Source organism: Cynocephalus volans, chromosome 2 (genome assembly GCF_027409185.1).
Source record: "Cynocephalus volans isolate mCynVol1 chromosome 2, mCynVol1.pri, whole genome shotgun sequence".
In the NCBI taxonomy this organism is placed as follows: Eukaryota; Metazoa; Chordata; class Mammalia; order Dermoptera; family Cynocephalidae; genus Cynocephalus; species Cynocephalus volans.
The window spans coordinates 185,804,317-185,831,626 of record NC_084461.1 but is presented as its reverse complement, the minus strand read 5'-3'; the positions used below and the strand labels follow the sequence as shown (position 1 = coordinate 185,831,626).

General features: G+C 40.8%; 1 protein-coding gene across 1 annotated transcript; it reads left to right on the top strand.

Annotated features, from left to right (window-relative positions):
• The first annotated feature begins 1,770 nt into the window (after nt 1–1,770).
• Nucleotides 1,771–27,252, top strand: TCTN2 (tectonic family member 2). The gene is made up of 18 exons (XM_063085712.1): nt 1,771–1,852; nt 2,036–2,143; nt 2,563–2,639; nt 3,808–4,003; nt 8,361–8,461; nt 9,580–9,776; nt 10,159–10,285; nt 11,259–11,400; nt 12,600–12,665; nt 13,647–13,781; nt 14,192–14,269; nt 18,911–18,991; nt 19,577–19,688; nt 21,629–21,735; nt 24,106–24,262; nt 26,277–26,402; nt 26,541–26,629; nt 27,082–27,252. Exons 1-18 carry the CDS (start codon nt 1,771–1,773, stop codon nt 27,198–27,200), a joined length of 2,100 nt encoding a protein of 699 aa, XP_062941782.1. The 3' UTR covers nt 27,201–27,252.
• The last annotated feature ends 58 nt before the right edge of the window (nt 27,253–27,310 follow it).

Sequence of the window (27,310 nt, the reverse complement as noted above, 5' to 3'; positions counted from 1 at the left end):
ATCCCTCCTGTACAGCCTTGTTCAGGATGCCCTAGCCAATCCACTGCTCTGATGATAACCACTTACAAGTTCCAAAACGAATCTCCTGCTAGGCTATTTTCAGTTTCCCATTAGAGCTAAACATTGACTCAACCTTGGATCGGTCAAGCTATCACATATACACCTAGAACAATCCTAAGCAAACTACATGCATTGAAATGATGTGGGGAGGAATAGAACAGGCCATGGTTACGTATTTCTAGGAATGTTTCTTTCGAGAGGATTTACCTCTGCAGCTTTTCAGTTTGGCCATGCGGACAATTTGTAGATTCGTTCTCCCGAAGACAGATGGGGAATAACACAAGTATTTAAGTGACAAGTTTCCTCTTAATAACATTCTCCTCGGCTTTATTCCCAGCTTTATTTATTACCAAGAGATGTAAACACTTTGCAGTTTCCCAGAGAGAAGCTGAGGTGCAGGAGAAATTTTACACTAACGTTACAACTGCAGCCACCTGCTGTTCTGCAGGAGCGCGTAAGAAAAAGGTAACGCTTGGTGTAAGACACTTGCAGAGCCTCAACTTTCAGAATCCTTTCAGAACGTTAGATTTGCTGATCAATTAATATGTAAGTGAACATTAAGGGTAATAATGACAAACTTACTTGGCATTTTCTGTTTGTCAGGCATAGTGCTGAACACCATACGTGGATTCTCTCAGCTAATGGACACAACATCCCTATGACAGCTAACAAAATGGGTGAGCATTAATTGAGTGCTTACTATATGCTAGGCATTGGTCTAAACTTATTAGGTATGTTACCTCATTTAATCTTCACACAATCCTGTGAGGGAGGGACTTTCTATTTCCTTTTTAGAGAAAACTGAAGCGTGAGAGGTTAAACGACTTGCCCAAAGTCACTTAGCGAGAGAATACATGTGGAAGGAATACGAAATCCCAAACCTGGCAGTTCCACCTCAGAGCCTGCACTAAACTATAATAACAGAATAGTTTGAGGCTATTGATGTTTTCAAGGCAGACTTCTGATGCTTTTGCATCTGTCCTATCGCTGGGCAAAATCTTTTGTGTGTTCTTTGATCAGATTTGCTTTCAGAGTGCTGTTAGCTCTGTGCGGTGAAGAAAACCTTTCAAAAAACTGGGAGAACGATCATAAAAATTCAACAGCGCCACCCAATTATAGCACTGCAGCCTCCTTCCTTTTGTGTCCTCCCTCCCCCAAATCCCCATAAAAATCAGCTTTACTAAGGAGCAAATCCTACCCTTTTTGTTTAGAAGTCAGTGCCCATAGGCCGGCTCTTGCGAGGTGGTGGCATGAACTCCAGGGTGGGCAGAAAACGCAGCTTTTGAACTGAGCACGGACTCCTGCTTTTTCAAGATCCTTTGTATTATTATTTATTTATTTATTACCCTCCTCTCCCCTCCCCTTCGCCCTGCCCTTCCCTTCCCTCCCTCCTCCCCGCCCCGTCCCCCTCCCGGCGTCTCTCAAGATCCTTTTTATATATAAAAAGTTAAGCTGAAAAATACGCGAGACCTCGTGGGAGGGACCGGGTTGCTCAGGCCCGGGCCGGGGGTGGGGCTCTCTTGCCCCTGGCCCAATCACGGAGCGCCGCTGCTCCTGGCCGGCGGCCGATTGGTGGTTGCCATAGCTCCGGGCGTTCGCTTGACAAGATGGCGGCCGCGGAGCGGCAGAGGCGATGTTTTCGCGTCTGGTCCCTTCCCCGCTTGTAAGGCGGGAGCATTACTGCGTTGCCCGGCCCGTGAGGCTCAAGGCATGGGGTTTCTGCCGCTGACCCCTCTCCTCTTGGGGCTTCTCCTTCTGCAGGGCGTCCTGAGGCCGCTGCGGGGGGACCTGGGTGTGTACGGCGGGGCAGGGACCTGCAGGGGCCGGGGATGAGGGGATCAGGCGTTTAAAGGGCCAGACTTGGGGCTCCTCTGGGAGCCCCGGAAGTCACGGCCGCCAAAAAAAGCCGCCACACATGCCTCAGGCAGTGTCTCTTCAACTGTTAACGCTCCCTTTCCCCTTCCTTCCCGCCTAGTTTTCATCCCTCCTTTCATCCGAATGTCCGGCCCTGAGGTCAGCGCATTCCTGGTAGGAGGCACCGAGGATGTGAACGTGTCCCTGGTCCTGCTGCAGGAAGAGGCGGGTAAAGAGTCGGCCCTTCTTAGGGGGAGGGTGGGGATTGGGCCAGATCCAGGGTGCCCAAGGAAAGCTTAGCGAGGTGGCATCCTCTGGGCCGCTGCCTTGTCTTCTGTAAAGTCGGGAAGGGTGGGGTGGGGTGTAGACCAAACAGAACCGACGGACAGGTTCTCTTGAAATAATGGCTAGTATTCATTGAACCATCCCCGTGTACTTTATATGTATCGCGTAATTTCCTTAATAAGAACAGTAACATCTTTTCATTTCACTTGAAAAATGAAGAAACTGAAGTTCAGAGAAGTTACTACTTGCCCAGTGTCACACAGCTTGTAAAGGTCCCAGTCCTAGGCTTGTAAAAGGATTCCATCCTAGGCAGTCTCACCCAAGAGTGCAATACTGCCTTGCCTTCTATCTTCTTTCCCCTAGGCATTTTGCCAGTTCCGACTTGTGGAGTACTGAGCAATGAGACAGGAGACTGGAGTGTGACTGTGACCCCCGGTGTGGTAAGACCAAGAGTAAAACCGTCTCTGTAGTGGCTGTAGAGGCCCACTTTTAAGGGTTTCTGCAGTGCTTTCTTGACTCCATGCTCAGAACTACCACAAAATTATGAGCTTTCAGATCTCAGAGACACTCATCCAGCCCAGGATTCTTACCCCAGGGTTTGGGGTCCCTGGATGCATGTCAGGTAGTCTGTGAACTTTATGATATAGTGTGTAAAATTCTGTATGTATGTGCATTTCTCTGATGAGGTGGTTACCAGCTTCCAGCAGTTTATCAAATGGGTCTGCAACTCAAAGCTTCATAACCACTGATCTTGCCCAACTCTGAGCTTCTCTGTAAGGACACTCAAGCCTGGAGAGAGTAAATATCTTCTATTTAATAAGTGCAATCGGCCCTCCGTATTTTTGGGTTCTACATCCAGATTCAACCAACTCCAAATGAAAATATTTGAAAAAAACTACCAAAATAAAAAATGGCAATATGATAATAAAAAATAATAGGAATAAAAAACCAATGCAGTATAACAACTATTTACATAGCATTTACATTGTATTAGGTATTATAAGTAACCTAGAGATGATTCAAAGTATATGGGAGAATGGACGTAGGTTATATGCATATACTACATCGTTTTATATGAGGGACTTGAGCATTCTCAGATTTTGGTATCAGGGGTCTTGGAACCAATCCCACTTGGACACTGAGGGATGAGTGTATGTGCGAGGCATCAACTCTGGAGATAAAAGGATGAAAAAGGCAGACCCTGCTTGCACCCCTGGAATGAACATTTACATTTCCAAAGTCATTCTGAGATGAACTAGGGATTGTTTCCATTGACTTGTTTGTGTATTTAATCTTCTGCTGGTAGGATGATAAACTAAAAAAGTGCTGGACAAACTGAGTTAGTTTATCAGACCTGTGTTTAGCTTTCTCTAAGTATCCAAAAGTTGTTTGCTTTTATGTTAAACTAAGAATTAGGAATCAGGGTTTGTGTGTTACCACAGGTTTATGGGTGGAATTGAAGAGAATTATGTATTCTTTGTAGCATTTCTCCTTTCGTAAAATAATTGAGGCTGATATATGCTTTTATTGTGTTTTCCATTATGTGTTCTTATAATTATAAATGCTGTTTTGAGTCACTCTTAAAAGTACAGCAATATTTTCTTTCAGAATGTGTTGGAAGTGACAATAAGGTTGAAGAGGGGTCTGCAGTGGTGTTCCTCTAATGAGACAGATTTCTTCTCAGAATCGCCGTGTATTATCCAGACTCTTCTGGTCTTAGCATCTCATGGTTCATTCTGTTTAGCACATCTACTCATTCAAGTGGAAATTTATGCCAACTCTTCTCTGACCCATAATGCTTCAGGCAAGTAAAGTCTTTGTCAGAACATTCATGTCAAACATTATCTGTATGATTATAAGAGTATGCCATGCAGTTTGTAAAGTGTACTTCACTTCACATTTGGGTGTGTCTTGCCTTCCTAAACTTAGTTTTCTTTTGTTTTCTTGTTTTAAAAGTTTTCATTTTGTACTAATTTATTTAGTTAAGATTTATTTTATCTTGCTCTACTGTTTGCATCTTTGTAAGCTGCCTTAAATCCTTTTTTGGGGGCTGGCTGGTTAGCTCAGTTGATTAGAGCATGGTGTTATAATACCAAGATCAAGGGTTTGGATCCCTGTACCAGCCACCTGCCAGAAAAAAAAAAAAAAAAAAAATCCTTTTTTTGGGAGAAGGAGAGATTTGTTTCTGTGTATTGATTCTCATGACTCCATCTTAAGGCGGGGGGCAGGGGGAAGGAGAGGAAAGACTCATGAATGAGTTTATAGAAAAACTGCAGCTTTTCAGTGAAAGCTTTTGACTTTCCTTCCTAGAATCAGCATGCTAACTTATGTTTATAGAGGCATGTATTCCCTTCTTTAAAAAACACACATAATAATAACACATGATTCATGATTCTATACCTTTTTTACAAATAATATAACTTAGATATTGTTCCACATGAACACATGTAGTTTCACCTCATTCTTTTTAATAGCTGCATAATATTCCACTGTGTGGATATACCACTTTTTATTTGATCAGGCTCTTACTGATGGAATTTAAGTCATTTCCAGCTTTTGATACCATAGTGCTACAGCAGATATCATTATGCACATGTACTTGTGTCTTTGGACATGAGAAGATGGTTTTGCCTTATTCTCTCTTTCACATATGGCAGTGCTCTAAGAACAAAAGAACTTCCAGCTGGATGTGCCGATGTTGAGGGGTCTGCTGTGATAGGTGTGAGTGCTAACATATCTTGCCTTTACGGTCACCTGGGATGGAACGAAGCATCCCTTTATAGTAGCAAAGGCCTGTTACTCTGAAGCCCCTGCACTGTCACTTCCCTTATCGCATCCCCTAACTGTGGTCTCCCTGTGGTTTTGGAAGTTTAGAAAGACAAGATGAGATGGTGCCATTCAGTGGATACCATACCCTCATGGCATTTGCATGGGGCGATATCCAAAATAAAAAAACAAGTGCACATGGGTGAATATAGTGTGCAATCTTTTGCCAGAAAGGAGGCAGAAATAAAAACATATATTTGTCTAAAGAAATTCTGGAAGGATATCCAAGAAGCTACCAGGTGGAGGGATAATGTGGGGTCAGGAAAAGGCTGAGAGTTAGGACATTTTAAAAATAATATCCATATTTTAAAAAAATTTATTTATTTATTTATTTATTTTGGTGGCTGGCCGGCATGGGGATCCGAACCCTTGACTTTATTGTTACAAGGCTGCACTCTAATGAAGTGAGTTAACCGGCCCACCCCCAATTTTTTTAATTGACATATTGTAATTGTGCATATTTATGGGGTACAGTCTGATGTTTTGATACTTATATATGTTGTATAAGAGAGTGAGGACTTTTACTTTTTTTTATAGCCTTTTGTTTTTTTGGAACTATGCAAATGTATGACCTACTTTCAATTTTTTTTTTGAAGAAAGAAAAACATTATTTCAGAAGAAAATAGCATTTTCTAATGCTTAAAATTCAAAACAAAGCAAAAAAAAAAATCCTTCAGTGGATGCTATAAAAAACTACAGGATGGTGGATAGAGCATGGTGCTGAAAACACTGAGGTCTAGGGTTTGATTCCTTTAATGGCCAGCTGCCAAAAAAAAATTTTTTTAAAAATAATAAACTGCATAAGGGATTAATGGTAGCTGTATCATTCAAAGCACTGACTTTTTTTTTCCTTTGAAAAATATGTTTGAGTGTATTTAGGTATATTTCGGAATGTCCTTGTATAAATAGCCAAACTTAGGAAATTGACAATCCTTGTATATTGGTGATTATGAGATGTCCACTTTGAACCCATGAAGGTATGAACAGTTTTGCACCCAGTCAGATAGAGATCAAAACAAGAAAAACGGTGGAAGGACAGATGGGAGATATGTGGTATGCCTAGTGACGGGGAAGCTAGCCATTGACGTAGGAAACGTATAGATAGATAGGCAAACATCTATCTATATGGCGCATAGTAAAACCCAATGCTAAAACACCTCAGTTGTAACACCAAGGTCAAGGGTTTGGATCCCAGTACTGGCCAGCTACCAAAAAATAAATAAACAAACAAATAAATAAATAAAATGCCTCGCTGGTGTCCATGGGTTTGATTACACTGAGGGTCAGACCCTTGCCTTTGTAAGATGGTCTGTTATGTGGACCTGCTCATTCCTGATACCATTGACGTGCTAGGGTTCTACTATATCATAACATAGAATATGTATTTAGTTGTTCTTTAGATGTTTCAACTATCATGTCATTAAAATTAAGTGTTACAAGGGCTGGCTGGTTGGGTCGTTTAGAGCATTGTGTTGTAACATCCAGGTTATTTTAGTCTGTCTTGTGTTGCTATAACAGAATTACCTGAGACTGGGTAAATTATAAAGAAGAGAGGTTTATATGGCTTACAATTCTGGGACAGCTGCATCTGGCATGGGCCTCAGGCTGCTTCTACTCATGGCGGAGGCAGGGAGCCAGTGGGTATGAGCAGATCACATGGCAAGAGAGGAAGCAAGAGAGAGGAAGCAAGAGAGAGAGAGAAGGTGCCAGGGTCTTTTTAAGCAACGAGCTCTTGCGGGAACTAATAGAGTGAGAACTCATTCATTAATCCCCCCTCCCCCAGGGAGAGCATTAATCCATTCATGTGGGATCTGCCCCCATGACTCAATCAGTTTCCAACACTGCCACATTGAAGATCAAATTTCCACATGAGTTTTGGAGGGGACGACACATCCAAACTCCATCACAGGTCAAGGGTTTGGATCCCAGTAAGGGCCAGACAGACACACACATAAAAGTTAACTGTTTCGTAGAGTTTGAACAAATAATTACTACATAGTTTTCTAACATGTACCAAATCCTAGGAAGACGTAAAGTGCAGCAGGCTGTAGCTTTTATCTGGTAAATGATTACAGAGAAACTGGAAGCACTACTGCCTCTGGATGCTGAGTTAGGATGCTGAAATGTCATCTAACATATTCCGTTTTCAAAGGAAAAAAAGTCCGGAAATCTGTAATATCCTGAAGTGTTATAAGCAATGAGCCGTGCTAATTTTTATCTGTTCGAGTATTTCTTATGTGCTTTCCCTTGTCTCTAGGTATATTATCCCCAAGTTTATCATCTCCTGAGTTACTGCATCATCTCCTGAGCTGGTTTCTCTTCCGCTGATTTTGTCCCTTTCAAATCCCCCTCTACCTTCTCCCCTGCCATCATATTGCTCCCTCTGTCCATCTGCCTCCTCTGCTCTCTACTTACAACTCTTCGATAGCCTCTCTTACCTAGGCAAGCTTGTTTATATGTTTTAGGCTCAGCTCAGACTCTCCCTCTGCCAGGCAAGTCTTCCCTGAACCCCAGCCTAAGCCAGGTGCCCTGCCTGGGTACTCAGAACAAATCTATTTGGTGTTTACCCCATTATGGTGGTTACATGATCTATTTCTCTGTCTCTGCTCCCTGTGAGAGTGAGCATTCATTAAGGGCAGCCGCTGTGTCTCAGTGTATCATCAGTGCATAGCACAGTCCCTCCCCTGCCCTAGAAGTCAGTCCACATTTGTCCCACCTGCACTGTTGGGGATAGCAACCACGAGCCACGTGTGCCTACTGAACACTTGGAAAGGGGTGAGCTAATTTCCCTCACAGCTGAAAGAGAATCATGATGTGAAGATTTGGACTTACAATGTAATAGAGACTTGAGTTTGAGAATGTGGCCTAATTAAAATGATCTTGTGGTTTGATGGATTGCAGATAAGCTTCTGAAATCTTACCATGGCTTCAGTTTTATCTGCTAAGAAGAGGTAATGAGTTGGAAGGAGTAAATGCTTAATATCAGGATGTGTGATGAAAGGATTGTTCAGTATACTGCAAAGTAAAATCAGTGCATTACATTTATCCTAACTTGTACTTATTAATCAATTGATTTTCTTTGGGATCAACTGTGACTTCTTTGGTTCATTATAATTAGCATGTTTTCTTATATGTTTTTGGGTTTTTGTTGGAGTAGTAGATTAAGTCCTCAGATATGTTTTATGTATAGCTCATTTCAGAGATTTCTTAATGTGAAATATTTGGTAATGGAGATTTATACAACATGGTGATTCAGTTTTCTTTTGAATGTCAAAAATATGACACTGTTATGTCAGGGTATTTCATAGCTGAACTTTTCTTTATGTACCTTTCAGAGAACATGACTGTTATTCCTAACCAAGTATATCAGCCCCTTGGTCCTTGTCCTTGTAATTTAACAGCTGGGGCCTGTGATGTTCGCTGCTGTTGTGACCAGGTACGTTCTTGCTCATTACTGCACACAAAAGTTGTGCTACCTGACAGCACATGAAAGAACGCCAACAGTTCCCCATCAATAGCTTTTTAATGATGGTCTTTCAAAACTGAGATTATATTTTGCTTTGCAAATTGGTTTCAAATTGAATATTTTCTTCTCTGGCATTGTCAGTCTGGTTTATGTGAAAAAAAGAGTGTATCTGTTTGGATCAAGTTATGATTGCAAAGATGATACTGAGAGGATGGTTCCAGTATTATTTATTTAGAAGCCTTTAAGAAAATATAAAACAAAGAAAATATGTTTTTTCAATGATTTTTAGTAAATTTGCAGAGTTGTACAGTCCTCATTACAATCTAATTTTAGAGCATTTCCATCACCCCCCACAAGATGACATTAATTGGGTTGTGTTATAATACATTGAGGGCCTTGAGGACTCTTGTGGAACATAAACTGTTTGCCTTAACTCTAAATGTCCTTAGACTTTTCTGGGCTAGGGATTTGAGTGGATGACAATTAGAAAGGGAAGTTTACTGTTTTAATCCCCATTTGGGGTCTATTCTGTGCTGTCTTTTCTTCTTGTCCTATAGTTTCGTTTTTTTTTTTTTTTTTTCTTTGTTTTTGTTTTTGCGAGCAAATGTTATATTCCTGGTAAAGCTGTGGTTCCCTTGAAGACTTGAAGTTCCTGACATGGAGGCTCATTAGGGAATTGACTAAGGAAATTCTAGAGCTATTTTACTTTATGTGGGCACAATGTGCTTTTAGACGGGCTAGAGATTGTATTTGTTTCTCGCTTACTCAGTAGAGTCCTGCTGGCCTCAGAGAGTTGGTGTTCAACGTGCTTGCCAAGAGATCTAACCTTGCTAAGTATTTTTTTTGTTTGTTTTATTTTTAATTAATTTATTTTTATTGAAACATAGGTGATCGTACATATCTGTGGGGTACAGAGTTGAATATTGATACCTGTGTGCATTATCTGATTTTTTATTGAAATGTAGTTGATTGTATGTATCTGTGGGGTACAGAGTTGAATATCAATACCTGTGTCTTGCCAGGAGATCTTGACCTGCGGTGACACGTAAGCTTTGTCTTCTCATTGTTCCTTTGCATTTGCTTCCAAGGAATGCTCTTCAGATTTAACAGAACTGTTCAGACAGTCCTGTTTCACTGGCATTTTTGGAGGAGACGTCAATCCTCTGTTTGATCAGCTCTGCTCTTCTGGGACCCCACACCATGTCCCTGACTGGTTTCCTTTCCTGTGTGTGCAGTCGCCCCTTGCCAACTCGCCCTTCCTTGGTTACTTCTATCACGGCTCCATGTAAGTGTCTGCACAGCTCCTGGGAGAGGGCGTCCTTTGCCAGTGCTGGTGAGGTCATGCTTGCTCAACCTCTCCAGAGGTGCCAGGCTTAAACAATTCAGTTCTAGATTTCAGTGAGAATGTCTGTTGTACATTAAGTATTTGAAAGAATTGGGCCACATTGGAGAAATTGACTGATACCCAAACAGTTCATAGTGATTTTCTAGGGTGGAGAAGGGATTGTAGGAGACTTTAACTTTCTGTATGTTACAGTTCCATATTGTTGCAAATTTACAACTATCTGTGATTTTTGTAATTTAAAAGTAAAGAAAAACTTACAGGAAGAATTGTGTTTTAGCAGATGATAGCTGTGTCAGTGATAATCTTTCTTAATGATTTACAGTTCCCCTAGACAGGACTCTTCCTTTGAAGTTCATTTGCATACTGATCTAAAAGACTTTTCAGACTTTGGTTACAAACAAGGAGATCCAATTATGACTGTAGACAAGGCATACTTTACTATTCCACAGGTAATAATTTCAATTTTAATATGCTCGGCCCTTCTCTTATTTTTCCCATCCTATTGTTAATTTAACGCATATTTCTCTTTAACATCTCTCCCTAAGTTACTTATTTTTCTCTTACAGACTTTCCAGACTCTTACCTATTAATAGTCTCTGGATTTTTAAAAAAGTAGTCACTCTTGAATTAATCACAGCCTTTGCTAAATCTCAGAGTGAACTTACAAAATAAAACCAAAAGATTTCTATAAATTTCCATGGAAGTAACTATAATTCTTCACTTCTGTTAGTTTAATAGCCAATTTCTAGTAAGCTATAAATATATCATTTTATATAACATTTCAGAATTTCAAAAATATTTTAAGGCTATAGAATTTTATATGAAATCTTTATTTTTTATTTTTTGGTGGCTGGCTGGTATGGGTGAGATCTTTATTTATTTATTTTTTAAAAAAAGATGACCGGTAAGGGGATCTTAACCCTTGACTTGGTATTGTCAGCACCACGCTCTTCCAAGTGAGCCATGGGCCGGCCTGAAATCTTTATTTTTTTTAAGTCATCATTATGAGAAAAAAATACTTGTGGGAAGAAAGCATGGGAGGCTAAACCATTTCTCTTCACTATTCATGTGAATCCATTTTTATAGTATTTAAAAAATCTGGTTGTGATGAGGGAGAGAAAATGAAGTTGAACATAATCATGTCTCTCATGTCTCTATACAGTAAATGGAACAGGGCAAGGTGTTTTCTTTGTTTTTATTAAATAATATTTATTGGGGCTCCTCAACCAGTGACTTCCAGACCTTGATTAGCGAATCAGTTGTTTTCCTAAGTTGGTCCACTTGTCAGTGAACTAGCCATTGTTGAAACTAAACTAGCAATAAGAGCAGGCTGCAGAAAGAATAATTTTAAGAAATGTTTATCTATTTTTTTATGATTGGAAGAGAAGCCGTAAATCCGCTGGGTTTTTCCCTTACCCTCAGGTGTCCCTAGCTGGGCAGTGTATGCAGAATGCCCCAGTGGCATTCCTTCAGAATTTCGATGTTAAATGTATTACTAATTTGGAAGTATACCGAGAACGGGATTCTGTGATCAATGTGAAGGTAAAGAATGGTGCCGTAGGAGGTATGTTACATTTGTTTGAAAAAAGAACACATACCTGAGTGTTAGGATAAACTATGATCTCATGAGAATATAAATTATTTCTACTGGACCAACTAAAATAATATTTCAACTACTAATTGAGGAAGCTGTTTTCTTTGGAAAAAGCTCAGTTCCGTAAGATAGCACCCTGCATATTCTTTCTTTGAGGTAAAATTCAAATAACATAAAATTAACCATTGTAAAGTGTACAATTCAGTGACATTTAGTACATTCACAATGTTGTATCACCATCATGTGTATTTAGTCTCAAAACATTTCATCACCCAAAAAAGAAACCTGTACCCATTAAACAATCACTCCCCATTGTCCCCTCCCCCCTCCACCTAGCAACCAGCCAACAATCTGTTTTTGGTCTCTGTAGATTTACCTATTCTAGTATATGGGCTTTTGTGTCTGGCTTCTTTCACTTAGCGTAATGCTTTCAGGGTTCATTCAGGTTGTAGCGTGTGTCAGAACTTCATTCTTGGGCCGACCTCCTGGCTCACTCAGGAGAGTGCCGTGCTGGGAGCGCCAAGGCCGCGGGTTCGGATCCTGTATAGCGGTGGCCGGTGTGCTCACTGGCTGAACGCGGTGCGGACGACACCAAGCCAAGGGTTACGATCCGCTTACGGGTCCCCCCAAGAAACATTCTTTTATGGTCAAATAACATTCCATTGTATGGATATACTACATTTTGTTTATCCATTCATTAATTGATGGACTTGGGGTTGTTTCTACTTTTTGAGTGTTATGAATAATGCTGCTATGAACCCTTGTGTACAAGTTTTTGTGTGGACATATGTTTTCATTTCTCTTGGGTATATACTTAGAATTGTCATGTCATATGATAATATGACTTTTGGTGGAACCACCAAACCATTTCCTACGGTGGCTATAACATTTTACATTCCCACCTGCAGTGTACTGCATATTTTTTCTTACGTGATAGTGACACACCAGATTATTATCACTGAATTTTGGAATTCTCCTCCTCAATTATAGTTGGATGCTAAAAGCAGTGGGATTCCCATCTGTTGGTGTTTAGACAGTGGGGTGAGTTTTGTAGTTGGCGCACAGGGCAAGCGCCATTACCATATTTGCTGATAAACTCCTTTGAGTAAGTAAACGTGATCATGTTAGGCCACGTAGTCCTGTGGAAGTTAATTTATGTATCTTTTTAGGCATAGTTACACCAAAAGTAATCTATGAGGAAGCAACTGACCTAGACAGATTCATCACCAACACAGGTATTTTAATTTACACTTTTATGTCATTTTTACAGAAATTTATATGTCATTTCTTACAAGTAATATATAGCCCCAGAGTAAAATGCATTTTTATTAAGAGTTTAAAGAGGTCCACAACAATTAGAAAGATATCCGAGTAGCTCATTTGTTCCTTAATCTGTCTTGCCTTGCTCTGGAATACTGTGTGTGACCTTGAGTGAGTTCCTTCATGGTCCTGGATTATGTGAGTTTCAGTGTCCCTTCTAGTTCTCGGGTTCTGGGAAGATTTTCTTAAGTGTTTGTCAGATAGGTAAAGAATTCTTTAGAATACAGCACTTTCACTTCTTGCCTTCTTTTATTTTTTTGATAATGAAACTTTGCAATTGTGATATAGCCAAATAAGTTGAGTTTGGCTGTTATTACCAGGACTTTTTTTTTTTCTTTTTGGCAGTTGGCCAGTACCGGGATCCAAACCCTTGACCTTGGTGTTATAACACCGTGCTTTGAGTTAAACAGCTGGCTCCTAGGACTTTTGTTTTTAATGAAGGATACTATTTGTGTTTCTTCTCAATGTGTTGTAATTCTCTGGTTTACTCATTACTTCATCAAATGTTAATGGAGTTCCTACAATATAGTAGGGAGCTTGGTAGCAGGCCCCTGTTCTTACAGAGCTGATACTCTATAATGTTTCATTTCACAAATATTTTACCAAGTGTGTGCTCCTTGTCAAGCTGTGAGCTAGGTGCTGCAGGAACAGAAATGAAAGGGACAGAGATCATTCAGGGCACTGTGATGGTGTAAAGGAGGCAGCTAACGCTGACTTCATGGGACCTGGGAAGGCTTCCTTGAGGAAGTAATGACCATGCTGTGTTAGGCAGTTGGAGATAGGCTGGGCAAGGGTTGGGAGTATGGGGAAGGCTACCTAGGCAGAGAGAACCAACCAGTAATAGATTTGAGCTCTAAGAGGGTCTTTAACTTATGAAAGTATTCTTGTATTTGCAGAAACTCTTCTAAATAATGGATCAGACTCCAGAAATGTGAATGTGGAAGAACATTATATTTTCAGATGGAATAATAATACAATCAGTGAAATAAATGTCAAAATTATTAGGGCAGAAATTAATGCCCACCGGAAAGGTAACTTTGATGAGCATAGTGAGAATGCTTTCAGCTTAGAGTATATTTTTCTTTCTTCAAGATTTTTATAATTATAATAAATAAAACCGAGTCAGCCTTTTTTTTTTTTTTTTTTTTTTTTTTTTGTCTTTTTCGTGACCGGTACTCAGCCAGTGAGCGCACCGGCCATTCCTATATAGGATCCGAACCCGCGGCGGGAGCGTCGCTGGGCTCCCAGCGCTGCACTCTCCCGAGTGCGCCACGGGCTCGGCCTGAGTCAGCCTTTTTTTAATGTGTATTTATGATTTAATCAGAGGCAGTATTTTCTTGCACATCAAAATATAATTTTAAGGTGCAGAAAATAACAGGGGGATAATTTATTTTCCTAGTGAAATAGTACACATTATATTTTTATTTTCTTTTGTTTCTAGGAATAATGATACAGAGATTTATCGTAAAATTTTTAAGCTATAATAGTGGTAATGAAAAGGAATCATCTGGAAATCCAGGTAAGATGAGTATATGCCAGTGATCTTAGGGATCTTAGAAACTGTATCTTAGTTCAGCATTCTTGTACTGTCACAATGGTTATAAGTAACTCCAATTTTGGTTTGTGATTCTGACCTTTTTCTTCATTCGCTTTTGTGACACAGTATTCTTTTTCTCATAGCAACTTAATATTTTTACAGAGTGTTGTATATGGCAACAGCTTATTCTAAATGTGAAAGATTCTTTCTCTTTAGCTATTGGCCTTTTGAAAGAGACAGAATGCATTTAAAGTGTTGGTAAAAGTAGATTTTTAAGAAATAATGAGCTGCAGATGATGGGTTCTTAACCTGGGAGCCATGGAGAGACTGCAGGGGGTCTGTGAACTTCCTGTCATGTGCATTTTGTATTAACATGCAAATATATCACCACCTAATTTGTTATATATTTGTTTCTTTTATTCCCTTTGGCCTCCTCAGTGACTAAAACAGTGCTTAGGACCTCACCATCCAATATGGTAGCCTCTCGCTGCATATGGCTGTTGAGCCCTTGAAATGTGGCCAGTATCATATGCAAAAATGATAACATTTTAGATATATTGGATTAAATAAAATATACTATTCAAATTAATTTCACAAAGCAAAAAACAAATTAATTTCACCTATTTTCCCCTCTTTTTAAAATGGGTCTATGAAAAAATTTTTTTAATTTCTTTTTTTTTTTTTTTTTAAAGATGACCGGTAAGGGGATCTTAACCCTTAACTTGGTGTTGTCAGCACCACGCTCAGCCAGTGAGCGAACCGGCCATCCGTATATGGGATCCGAACCCAGGGCCTTGGTGTTATCAGCACCGCACTCTCCCGAGTGAGCCACGGGCCGGCCCCCAAATTTTTTTAATTTCTAAAAAATTCTAAAAATACACATTATTTTAAAATCACATGTGTTGTTTGCATTACATTTCTGTCAAACAGAATTGGATTAGCCCTTAGTAGGTGTTCAGTAAATATCTGTTGGATAAACCACCATTGTGTCATTTTTTTTTAAAAAAATTAATTTTATTGTTTTTAATTTTTATTGAATCAAAATTGATTATACATATTTTTGGGTTCAACATTGAGATATGTTGATCAAATCAATATTACTAGCATATATATTGTTACAAATCGTAATTATTCTTTATGCCCCTTGTCCAGTCCCTCCCCATTCCCCCTCCCTACCCCCTCTAATCACCCTAGATTTCTTCTCTCGCTCTGAAAGAATAATGGTTACTCTGTTGATTTGCTGCCCAAATGATCTGTCCAATGCTGAGAGGCATGATCAGGTCCCCCAATACTTTCATAGAGCAGATGCCTCTTCCATCACTCTGAACTGGGCTATGTGGCGAGAGACATTCTCCTCCCTTTCTTTATCTCTGCTGGTGACTCTCCTGTGTCAACGCACTCCAGTGGCTGGTGGACCATTTGTGTGGTGGTTGTGGCGTCATGGTTATCGTGGTGGCTGTGGTGGGCCACCCACACGGAGGAGACGTTTTTGGCGTGCTCCTTGGTCCTGGTGGTGTGCCTGGTTGTGAACAGTGTCTAGTCCCTGGCTCCATATCCTGGGTCCCCGAGTGGGTCCCAAGGTGCTGGTGCTGTGTGCCTGGTTGTGGGAGAGGGGTCTGGTCCCCTTCTCTGTGCCCCAGGACCCTGGGCGGGCCCTGAGGCACTTGCATGGGATACCTGGTTGTGGGAGGGGGATCCGGTCCCCTTCTCCATGCCCCGGGTCCCCAGGCGGGCCCTGAGGCACTGGCGTGGGGTGCCTGGTTGTGGGGGGGTGGGGTCCAGTCCCTGGCTCCATACCTCATGTACCCTGGTGGATCCCAAGGCATTGGTGTTGTGCCTGGGCCGGAACTAATTTTTTGTCCTTTGCTTGCTTCTAACAAAGGGGAACTTCCTGTGGGAACCAGTACTTGAGCTGTGTCATTGAGCTAAATTGCTGCTTTGCTGCTGTTTCCCTAGGGAAGGCTTTTTGTGCAGCTCAGGGCTTAATGGTTGACCTTACAGGTACTTCTGGCTCTCCAGATACTTGGTGCATCTGGGTTGTGTAGAAACTCTGATCTGGGCCTGAGTTTTTTCATCAAACTGCACCCCATGCAATTCTGCCTTCCCAACCAGTTTCCTCTGACTGGTCCTGTGCTGAATGGGGGTGGGTCGGCTGTCTTTGCTGTGTCCCAGTGTTCTCCCGGTGGGCCTGTCTCCCCCACTGCCCGTGCTCCAAACACTTTCCGTAGGACAGGCCCTGCGCTGGTCTCTTGTAATGACTCACCGGCCTCTGAATGGCTCCCCTTTTTCAGCTGTTCTGGCTGCTCGCTCCTGCGTGGGTCCACGGGAACCCTATTAGTGGTCTTGCTGTCCTGGGGGCCACCAAAGTCCTCTCCTCCCCTTCCGACTCCAAGTAACTCCATCTAAAGGGCAGAGCTGTGGCTTCTGCCGGCTCCTGCTCGATGTGCTCCAGCATTAAAGTGGCCACGGCCCGAAACGCTGAGAGCAGTTTCTTCTTTCTCTCAGTCGTGGTTTCTCCTGCCTTCATGAACTCCATAGTCTCTCCACCTCTTCACCTGAGCTCCAGCGGCCCCAGCTTGGCTGATGTTACATTTTTATAGTTGTGAATTAGTTGATTTGTCAGAGAGAGTGATGCTGGGGACCGTCTATTCCACCATCTTGGCCAGAACTTCCCCACCATTGTGTCTTAAAAAATGTTTTCCCCTTTCCTGTTCTTAATCAGGCAGTAATTAACCATGAAGGAACACTTCTTTCAAATAACTTTTTCTTTAGCATGACCTTCTTCAATATTTATATATACTGATTTAATACTACACAATCCGTTATACATATGTGTATATGTGTATATATATTTTAAATCTATTAATGTGGAGTTTTGGGGCTTATTGTTGGCTTCAAAAGCAGACTCCTGGAGTTTAAGGGTTTTTGTAGTATTTGTGAGGAACACGGTCAGAATATGTGGAAAATGTCGAAGCTCTTGTCAAGAAAGAATAAATTGGTTAAGAGTTAGAACTGACCAGTCAATGAAACAGCTCTTATGTATAAAGTCACTTTCTCTCTATCACTTTACAAGGCAGGATAGGGTTTTAGGAGGAATATAAGACATGGGCCCTATCTTCAAGGAATTAAGTATCTTATTTGGAAAGACAGCACCATGTTACAGGACACAGTGGTGAAAAATCCAAGATAATTAATAAATGAAGGCTGGACTTCTGGACAGGTACTCCAGAGCTTCAGAAGAGTAGGAAGTTGATTATTCACCCAAACTCTCGATCATTAAGGAACTATGTAGAGTGTCTAGTGTGTGCCAGCTACTGTTCTCAGGGCTGGAGGTAAAGCAACAGGCATCGGCAAGTTTCCATTCTGCGGCTGTGTGGAGGAGCTTGTGCCTTGGAAAGCAGATAGAACCTGCTGGGGACAGGAATCATCTGGCAAAGCTAAGGAGGCAGGGGGCGGATCGGTGGCCAGAGGGGAGGTGGAGTGTTTAGGAATGGCGGGAGGTAAAGTTGGAAACCCAAAAATGATGCATGTACAACACATTTTGGGGACATATGAGGAAATATGAATATGAACTGGATATCAGATGATTATGAGGAATTATTGATTTTCTTAGAAGAAATATTGGTATCATGGTTGTGTAATTTTAGAAGATGAGTGATGGAGCTTTGAGATGAGGTGTCATGATGTTGGCAACTTATTTTCAAATGGTCCTGCTATATATTTACATATATATATATATATATATATATATATATATATATATCACACATGCTGATCTGATATAGATAAGAAAAGCATGACTAAATATTAATAGTTGTTGATTTTAGGTGGTGTCTATATTGGTGTCCGTGGTATTACTTTCAACTTTTCTGTACATGTGAACATTTTCACAGTAGACAGTTGGAAATAAATTGGATTAGTAGGAGATGGATGGGAAAAGAATCTCAAACCAGACCTTGTGGTTGAATGGATTTACTGGAAAATGGTCTCATTGAAAGATTTCTTTGGTTTAAGTTTCCTTCACAAGCTCCTGTGATAAGTGGTATTAATCATTCAGCAAGCGTTCATTAACTGGCCTGGTCCACAGCTTATATGTCTCTCGTATGAGAGATCCACGACTGACTCATGCCTGCCTTTTATTTTTTTAGGCTTTATTTATGCGGGTACTTCAAAAAGTTGGTGGAACAATAGAATTAAAAGCTAATATGAATCTTTCTATGAACTTTTTGAAGTACCCTCATATTTTATTTTATTATTTTTTTTAAAGATGACTGGTAAGGGGATCTTAACCCTTGACTTGGTGTTGTCAGCACCACACTCACCCAGTGAGCAACCGGCCATCCCTATATGGGATCTGAACCCGGGGCCTTGGTATTATCAGCACCGCACTCTCCCGAGTGAGCCACGGGCTGGCCCAATACCCTCATATTTTAAAAATCACATTAATGTTATTGTCTGTTAAAAAAACAAAAACAAAAACAAAATGAAGGTGATATCCCTCTCTCAAGCGTATTTTAAAAAAAGCTTTGTGTATTTTCACATGTTATTTGATGAGCTAATACTTGCTATGTTAGAATAACTTTAGAAGGAAAGATGTGAATTCCCATTTGTGCTTTTGTCCAGGTTATCAACTTGGCAAGCCTGTCCGAGCTCTAAATACCAATGGGATGAATAATGTTACGACTTTACACCTTTGGCAATCAGGTAATCTGGTCTGGCCGTTATGATTAGCACTCTGGCAAGCTAGAGCTAGAAGTATTACCATATTTTGAATCTAATCAAGTAATCAGTTACTTTAAAGCCTGGTTGGTTCATTTAGCAGGGAGGAGGCAGTGGTTAATTTTCATGCTTCTACAGCTTTTATTTTTTTTTAAAGGAACAGTAACGTTGTTTGCACTTGAAGTGCTGGATATTAGTAAGAGAGATTTAGGTATGAGATTGGTTTGACAGTGCCTTGTGCTGTTTCTATAGTTTAACAGGGCTCTAATTGGAGACCCAAGAATAACTTCATTCTGAATGATGGAAAGTGTTTGCATCAGTGGTAATTACCCATATCTGCCAGAAGCAGTCAATTTCTTGTTCAAAATAAACAACTGGTCATGGTTGGGAATTCTGATACAGAAAGGCGCCTTTGTTCAGCTGTGAAAGGATTAGAGTAACCATGATCTCAGTTTTTGAAAACTGGAAACTTTATTTCTACTTTATTGGTTTCTCTCTGTTTTTCAAGAAAAACTTTGCAGTAAAACTTTACCTAAAATAATAAGAGGATATAATCTTTTTCTATTATAGCTGGAAGGGGTTTGTGTACATCAACAACTTTAAAACCGATTTTATTTGGAGAAAATGCACTATCTGGGTGCCTTTTAGAAGCTGGGATTAATGAAAACTGTACTCAGCTCAGGTGAGTGTTTCATTGATGAATTTATCTGTGTTTTGAAGGGTTTGCTTAAAATTAATTCACCACATGAATACTAAAGACAACACGAATATTAACAGTTAGAGTCTGGATTAAAACTTGTAAAAGTATAATGAATAATTAATAAATACAAACTTGCAATATAGTTTAGAGTTGGTTCAAACATCAACATAAGGGAAAACAGACCTGTGGATGAAAGCCATTTCATCCGTATTTAAGCAAGTTTCTCTGTTGAAGTTTGTTCAGATTATTGGAACCTTGTATTCCTAGAGCTTTAAAAAATGCAAGAGCAAGGTGTAATTGGTGTGATTAACATTTAAGAATACTTAAGCCTTGTTGCACAATATATAAAGAACTTTCCTTTTAATTGTATAGGTAGCACTTAGTGTATTTATGGATATGCTTATGCATTCTTTTTTTTTAAAATTGAGGTGAAATTCAAATAACGTAATAATTTTAAAGTGTATAATTCAGTAGCATTTAGTATATTCATAGTGTTGTGCAACCACCACCTCTGTCTAGTTCCAAAACATTTTCATCACCAAAAAGGGAAACCTGTACCCATTAAGCAGTTACTCCCCATTTCCTCCTCATCTCAGCCTCTGGCAACAACTAATTTACATTCTGTCTCTATGCATTTACATATTCTGGATATTTCATATAAATGGAATCATACTTTTGGGGCTGGCTTCTTCCACTTAGCATAGTGTTATTGAGGCTTTCCATATTGTAACCTGTGTCAGTACCTCATTCCCTTCTATAGCTGAATAATGTACCACCACTTAAGGCAGTATATATGTGTTGTGTATATACATATACATAAACAACATTTTATTTATTCATTCATTTATTGATGGACATTTGGGTTGTTTCTACCTTTTGGTTATTGTGAATAATGCTGTTTGAACATTTATGTGCAATTTTTTGTTTGAACGCCTTCAGTTCTTTTGGGTATATACCCAGGAATGGGATTGCTGGGTCATATGGTAATTCTTTGTTTAGTTTCTTGAGGAATAGCCAAATGTTTTCTACAGTGGCTACACCATTTACACCACCAGCAGTGTACAAGGGTTCCAGCTTTTTCACATCCTTGCCAGCACTTGTTGTTTTCTATTTTTTTGATAATAGCCATCCTAGTAAGTGTGAGGTGGTATCTCACTATGGTTTGGATTGCATGCATTCTTACACACATTTTATCTGTAACATATCCCAAGTGGTGTAGTTCTTTGGGGAGCAGGGAGAAGATGGGGGTAACACTAAAAAGTTAAGAAAAACTGGTAGTTTCAGTAGAAGCTCCTGATCATAGGTTATGAGGCCTGAGTTCACAGAATCCTTCTCCTGTTGTTCATAAGATTTGTACCCTCCAGTGGCATCACTGGACAGCAGGGATAATAAGTGCCAATTCTTAATCTTCACTTAATTTTTTTTTGGCTGCTGGCCGGTATGGGGATCCAAACCCTCCCTTGGTTTTATAACAGTGCGCTCTAACCAACTGCACTGACCAACCAGTCCCTTCACTTAATTTTATGACTCAAAATTCTAGCTAGATATTTAGGTTCCTTTTACTGTTGGATAATTCTGGCCCAGAAATTTATCCTGGTAAGTTGATATGTGATCTCACCACGTCCCAAGTTTCGTGACACTCAATGGAGTCTGTAATACACATGATACTAACATAAGTTACTAACATTTTAAGTCCAAGGTAAAAGATTGCTTCTGTCCATCCTCCCATAGCCGCTTAGGTCTATCCTGGGAAGGCCACTGAAGACAAGTATGACTTGCAGCCAGTTTTTAATGCCATTTTCTCTGGCAGTTTTTTATTTAGGCACCCAGCAAGTTTGACCTGGACATTGACCGAAAAGGACTTTAGGACAAGACCTGTGGTTGGTTGGTCATGAGCTGAGAAATGTCTTACTCTCTTACAGGGAGAATGCTGTTGAAAGACTTGATACATTAATACAAGCAACTCATGTTGCAATGAGAGGCAACTCCAATTACAGCGATCTCAGTGATGGCTGGCTGGAAATAATACGTAAGTCAAAGTTGCATACAGTAAAATGTGTCACTTGGTTGCCATGACTACCACCTGCAGTTGTAGCATTAGAGCCTGACCCAGTAGGTCAGCATTCTTTCTGTGGCTTAAGTGGACATTTATCCAGGGGTTAACTCTCAATGAGCCTGCAGCATCTGCCTTCCTGAGTCCTCTCCTCTCACTGTGGGTGCTGCCATGTTCCTCAGCTCTGCCTGGCTCAGGGGGAGCGGCTCTTTGGATTCTGCCTTCTCCCTTCCTATACCCTCTGAGGTCACTTCAGCTCAGGCTGGAATTCACACAAGGGACCATCCAGACACATGCCCACACTGTCTCCACCCCTTGTGATTGGGGTCTTGATGATTTGGACTGCCCCCTTTCCCATCCCCCTTTGGGTGGCCAGGGATCATGTAATATGTCTGTGGGCTTGAAGTGCCCTAGACCACTCTCTGCCTCAGGAGGGGGTCCTGTTTGCCACAGGGCTCTCAGGCCAATCCAGCCTACACTCAAGGCACTAGGCTCAGAGGTGCAAAGAGAACCCAGAGGTGGGGTTGTCAACTCCTGGGCTCTGCCATCCTGGCCAGCTAGATGGGCTGTGAATGACCCCTGAGGGATGCAAGGAAGGAGTCAAAGTACTTGAGAAGTAAAAAGTATGGGAAATTTCCAGACACAGAACCCAGGTTGGTTACATACAAAATCAGAGAGGTGATGACATTTTGTTGCCTTCAAGGTGGAAGAGGTTGGCTTCTGTTTCATGTCCAGCTGAAAAGCAGCCCTGATCCTGGTTAATAAACAGATGAGAAGTGATGTTGACCCGTGTATGAGGAAATCAGGCATCATAAAGAAACAGTGCCACTGACCTTCAAAATCCCTGAAAGAACAAAGAAACCCCTCTCCAGAGTCACCATAGAATCTGCCACCTACTTCCTTGCATTGACCTTGCTGGTTTTTCCCCTAAATGCCAGTTTTCAAGACAAATGAAAATTAACTTCTCATTCGATTTTATTCTCTTCCAATTGTATTACTGCTATGGCATTTGAGTGAGCAAGTGGGAAAAAACACAAACAAAAGCCAAGTGCTTTTCCTTTGCTCTTACTTAGCAACAAGCAAGAACACAGAAGACTGATTCTGTGACGATATGTGTGGAGATTTCTCCCCACTGGCATGCAAGCCAGCAATTCTTTAGAAACACCAGCAGGTGGCCACCAATTTAATTCTGACACTATCTACCTGGAGGTAGCGTCAGATCACACAAGGTGAGGGCTCAGTCCCCAAGACTGCCCCCAACTTCAGGTAAAAGTTTCAAGCCCAGGCCTCTGGAACTTCTGACACCAGCTACAAATCGGGCTTCCCACAACCCCTCCTTGGATTCGATTAGTTTGCTGAGTGGTTCACAGAACTCAGGGAAACACGTACTTATGTTTACCAGTTTATTAAAAATGATTTTACAAAGGATACAGACAAAGAGATGCATAGGGTGAGGTATGGGGCAAGGGCGCAGAGCTTCCGTGCCTTCCCTGGGCATGTCACCTTCCAGGGAGTTCAGCTATCTGGAAGCTCCCCCAACCCTGTGCTCTTGGGTTTTTATGGAAGCTTCATTCTGTAGGCACGACTGAAGCATGGACAACCATGCAGAAATGTGATTGGACAAAAGGGGTCTGATCTAACACTAACAGACAGGGTGGGGAAACCCAGCAAGGCCTGTCTGTTTGGGTTCTTCTTGGCCTTTCTGTGCAGCATTCCTTCCTCCTAGGCATGGGGCAGAGCCCCTCCTGAAATGGGGGTCTTATGACCTACAATCAGCTAACGTAGGTCAGAGAATTTTCTGCCTTGGGGAGAAAAAGGAGCAGGTGAAAGGAGAGCAGGGGAAGGTCAGAGCCAGGAACCGTGGACGGAAACCAGTATATAAATGTCATAATGTCAGAGTAGTACAGTAGGAGATTACTTGTTATCTATCGAATCCATACTAACTCTAGTGGTTAGTATGGATTTTAAATGTCTTATACAGCTTTTACAAGAATCATGACTGCATTGATAACTCTCAGTGGCATTTTCTTGCAATTATATATGTTTCTTTTAAAAAGCTGAGTGGATTTCAGTGGGGACCTTGGAAACAATCATGATTTATAGTTTTATTATGTGGATCAGGGCTTTTAAACACTTTAAACTGGCTAATTAGTATCAGCCTATATCTTGAAGACTTCCAGGGGTAACAGTTATTGAGTGACTTGTAACTCGAGCCTATCAGACATGAAAGCCTCATTAGTATGATTCCTGTCTAATATTATTTCCCATTCCTTTGGTATCATGACCTTGTATGAGAACTCTTATAAAATTATTCTTTAAAAAATGCATAACTTAACCTTTCCATAGGTGTAGATGCCCCTGATATGGATGCCGACTCATCTGGGGGGAGCATGAATGGCATCTGTGGGGATATTCCTGCTCAGCTGAGTATCCGCATCCTCTTCTCAGATGCTGGCGCAGTGGAGGGGATTACTCAGCAGGAGATACTTGGCGTAGAGACAAGGTATGATCACATCCTGGATAAGTGCAGTTTAGAGAGAGTCAGTAAAGTTGAGTGTGCTCCAAAGAACAGGGAAATGCTAATTTAGGATCTGACTGTTTATTTACAAATTGTAGTTATTAGTAATATGATTATATGTATAAATGCAATATGTGTAAACTATGTTCATGATGGAAACTTGTTCTCACAAGTATTTCTAAAGCTAGGTGTAAGAGACTCTGCAAAGTATTTTAGGGAGTACAAAGATGAATAAGGGGCTGCTTAGTGCTAAGCATGTTTTGAAATCCATGAATGTAGCTGGCATGCTGATCAGGGAGTATTGCCAAGTGGTTAGAGACTTTTGCAGCAGAAAGGCAGATTCAAATCGTGGTTCTCCCACTTATGAACTGTGTGACATTGGGCAATCACTTAACCTCTTCTGAGCTGCAGTTTACTCATCTGTAATGTGGTGATAATACCTTTATGTATCAGGCGTCTGTCAGTTTTAAGTGACAGGGTCCCAACTCATACTGACTTAAGCAGAAAGGGGAGTGTATTAGTTCAAGTTTGGAAAAAGTCCCTGTTGCTTTGCCCCCCACGGATTTGTCACCCCACTTCCTCTGGGTGACGGAGCTGCAAGGGATTACTCAAAGCCCATCTCGTCCAAGCAGTGAGAGACCCCGAAGTGGTTAATCTCCCCTGGAACCCTCAAGCAAGAGGCATCCCTTCCTTGGGAAATTAACCCCAAATTGGGGTTCTCTTCCTGCATTTATTTTCCAGACCAGGAAGTTACAGGAAGAGAACATAGATGGGGTTATAGTTTAACAATATAGGCTGGTAACTTTCAGTGAAACAAGTCAGATGACATTCCCTTAGACAATTAAGTGGTCCTAGCAACAAAAGCTTGATCTTAGCAAACATTCCTTCTCCCTCCAGAAAATTTCCAGTATCTTTACATTTCAGTCAGTAACTAGTCTGTCCTTGAGCCAGCAACCTTGCTGTGCCACAAATCTTTATCTTACACCAGAGACTTTATAGCCTGAGGAAAACTTCCAGTCCTCCACAAGGTCAATATTTGAAACTGCAAGGCTTTGGAAAACCAGGCCCTGTGAAGTACATTTACTTTAAGAATATTTCACAAGTCCCCATATAGCTAGTTCATGGGTCATGGTTCCTGTCTGATCAGGGATCTTTTTCTCTTTATTACTTGGCCCCTCTTCCCTTTGGGTTGGCTTCATTCTCAGGGAGGTTCTTCTCAAAAGATAGCAAAGATGAATACCAGCAATTCCAGGCTTATGTCAGTTTAGCAAATCCAATAGAAAGAGAGTGCTTCTTTCCCCATCTTTCTCAAAAAAGATCTGGGCAGACTTCTGTTGGTTCAGTTTGAGACATGTGCTCCTTTCTGAACCAATTACTATGGCCAGGGCAATAGACAGCTCTGATTGGCGTGGCTCAGGTGATGGGTCCACCCCTAGATTGAGGCTAGTCCCTTTGGTCCACTGAACTGAGAGTGGGGAGTGGTCGTTCCCCAAGAGAAAACTGGGGTGAAATTACCAGGAAAAGGGAGAAAGGATTCTGGGCAAGCAGAAATAACAGATGTTAACCACGAAACCTACCTTGTAGTACTGTTTTGAGGATTACAAGAGATGGTGTATGTAAAGCACCTTAGCTCTGTTCCTACAACATAGAAAGCCCTCAATAAATAGTTAACTGCTGTTGTTGTCATTATTATGTTGTTGGAGGCACACAAGTGATGAAACAAGTTACCTTTAAAAGCACCTGTATAAAATGAGATGCCTAGAGAGGAGAGAGATTGGCAACATGCTGGCAACTGTAGTTAGGTGATAGGTACATGAGAGTTTAGGATTTGTCTGGATTTGAAAATTTACATAATACAAAGAAAAAAAAAAACACCACTAGAATTTGAAACTTCTTAAGAGAATCTCAGTTTACACCGTGGTTGTATTAGTTACCTGATGTTCTTAGTAGAGTACAAATGAATGGTGGATATATTGCCTGCATGATCTTTTCTTCCTAGGTTGTCCTCGGTGAACTGGCAGTACCAGTGTGGGCTTACTTGTGAAGATAAGGCCGACCTCTTCCCTCTCAGTGCATCAGTCCAGTTCATTAAAATACCTGCACAGTTACCCCGCCCTCTGACCAGGTAATCCACTTGCTAACCTCCTTGACATTATTAGGAAGCAGAAAAATATATATTTGAAAATAGGAAGTTTATTCCTTTCATCAAGTTCTGATGGTTTCCACTTGTTGTAGTTGTTGTAACCTTCTAAATGTTTTGTAGATTCCAGATCAATTTTACAGAGTATGATTGTAACAGAAATGAGGTGTGTTGGCCACAGCTTCTGTATCCATTGACCCAATATTATCAAGGTAGGGTAAAACAGACTTCTGGAATGGTAATAAATTCTGTTTTGTCAATTTAAAAAGGTTTAAAAAATAATGTGTAGGGCCGAGCCCGTGGCGCACTCGGTAGAGTGCTGCGCTGGGAGCACGGCGACGCTCCCACCGCGGGTTCGGATCCTATATAGGAATGACTGGTGCACTCACTGGCTGAGTGCCGGTCACGAAAACGACAAAAAAAAAAAAAAAAAAAAAAGAATTTTAAATTAAAAAAAAAATAAATAAATAAATAAAATAAATAAATAAAAAATAATGTGTAAATGTCACAGAAGACTTAAAACATACAAAAAAGTTAAAAAAAAGTTATTGATAATATTACCATGTAGAAATTATCACTGTTAATGTTTTGGCTTCTTTCTACCTATATAATTACAAAAAGAGCTAAGAAATAATGTTGCTTAATTTTATTCATTGTTTTTCAGGGGAGCCTTACTCCCAGTGCGTTGCCAAGAGCCTACTGTTGGTGTCGTTCCTCGTGGTGGCTGTGTTTCTTAGTAACCCCTGGACCAGACTGTGCAAAGCTTGGACTTCGACTATCTGATTTCTTAAAAACCATACACCTTTACTTCAGCGATTTGTTGTAGTCCCACATGTCTCTCTATAAAATTGTAATAAATGAAATGTTTTATTTTTGCCAAAAATTTTTATAAA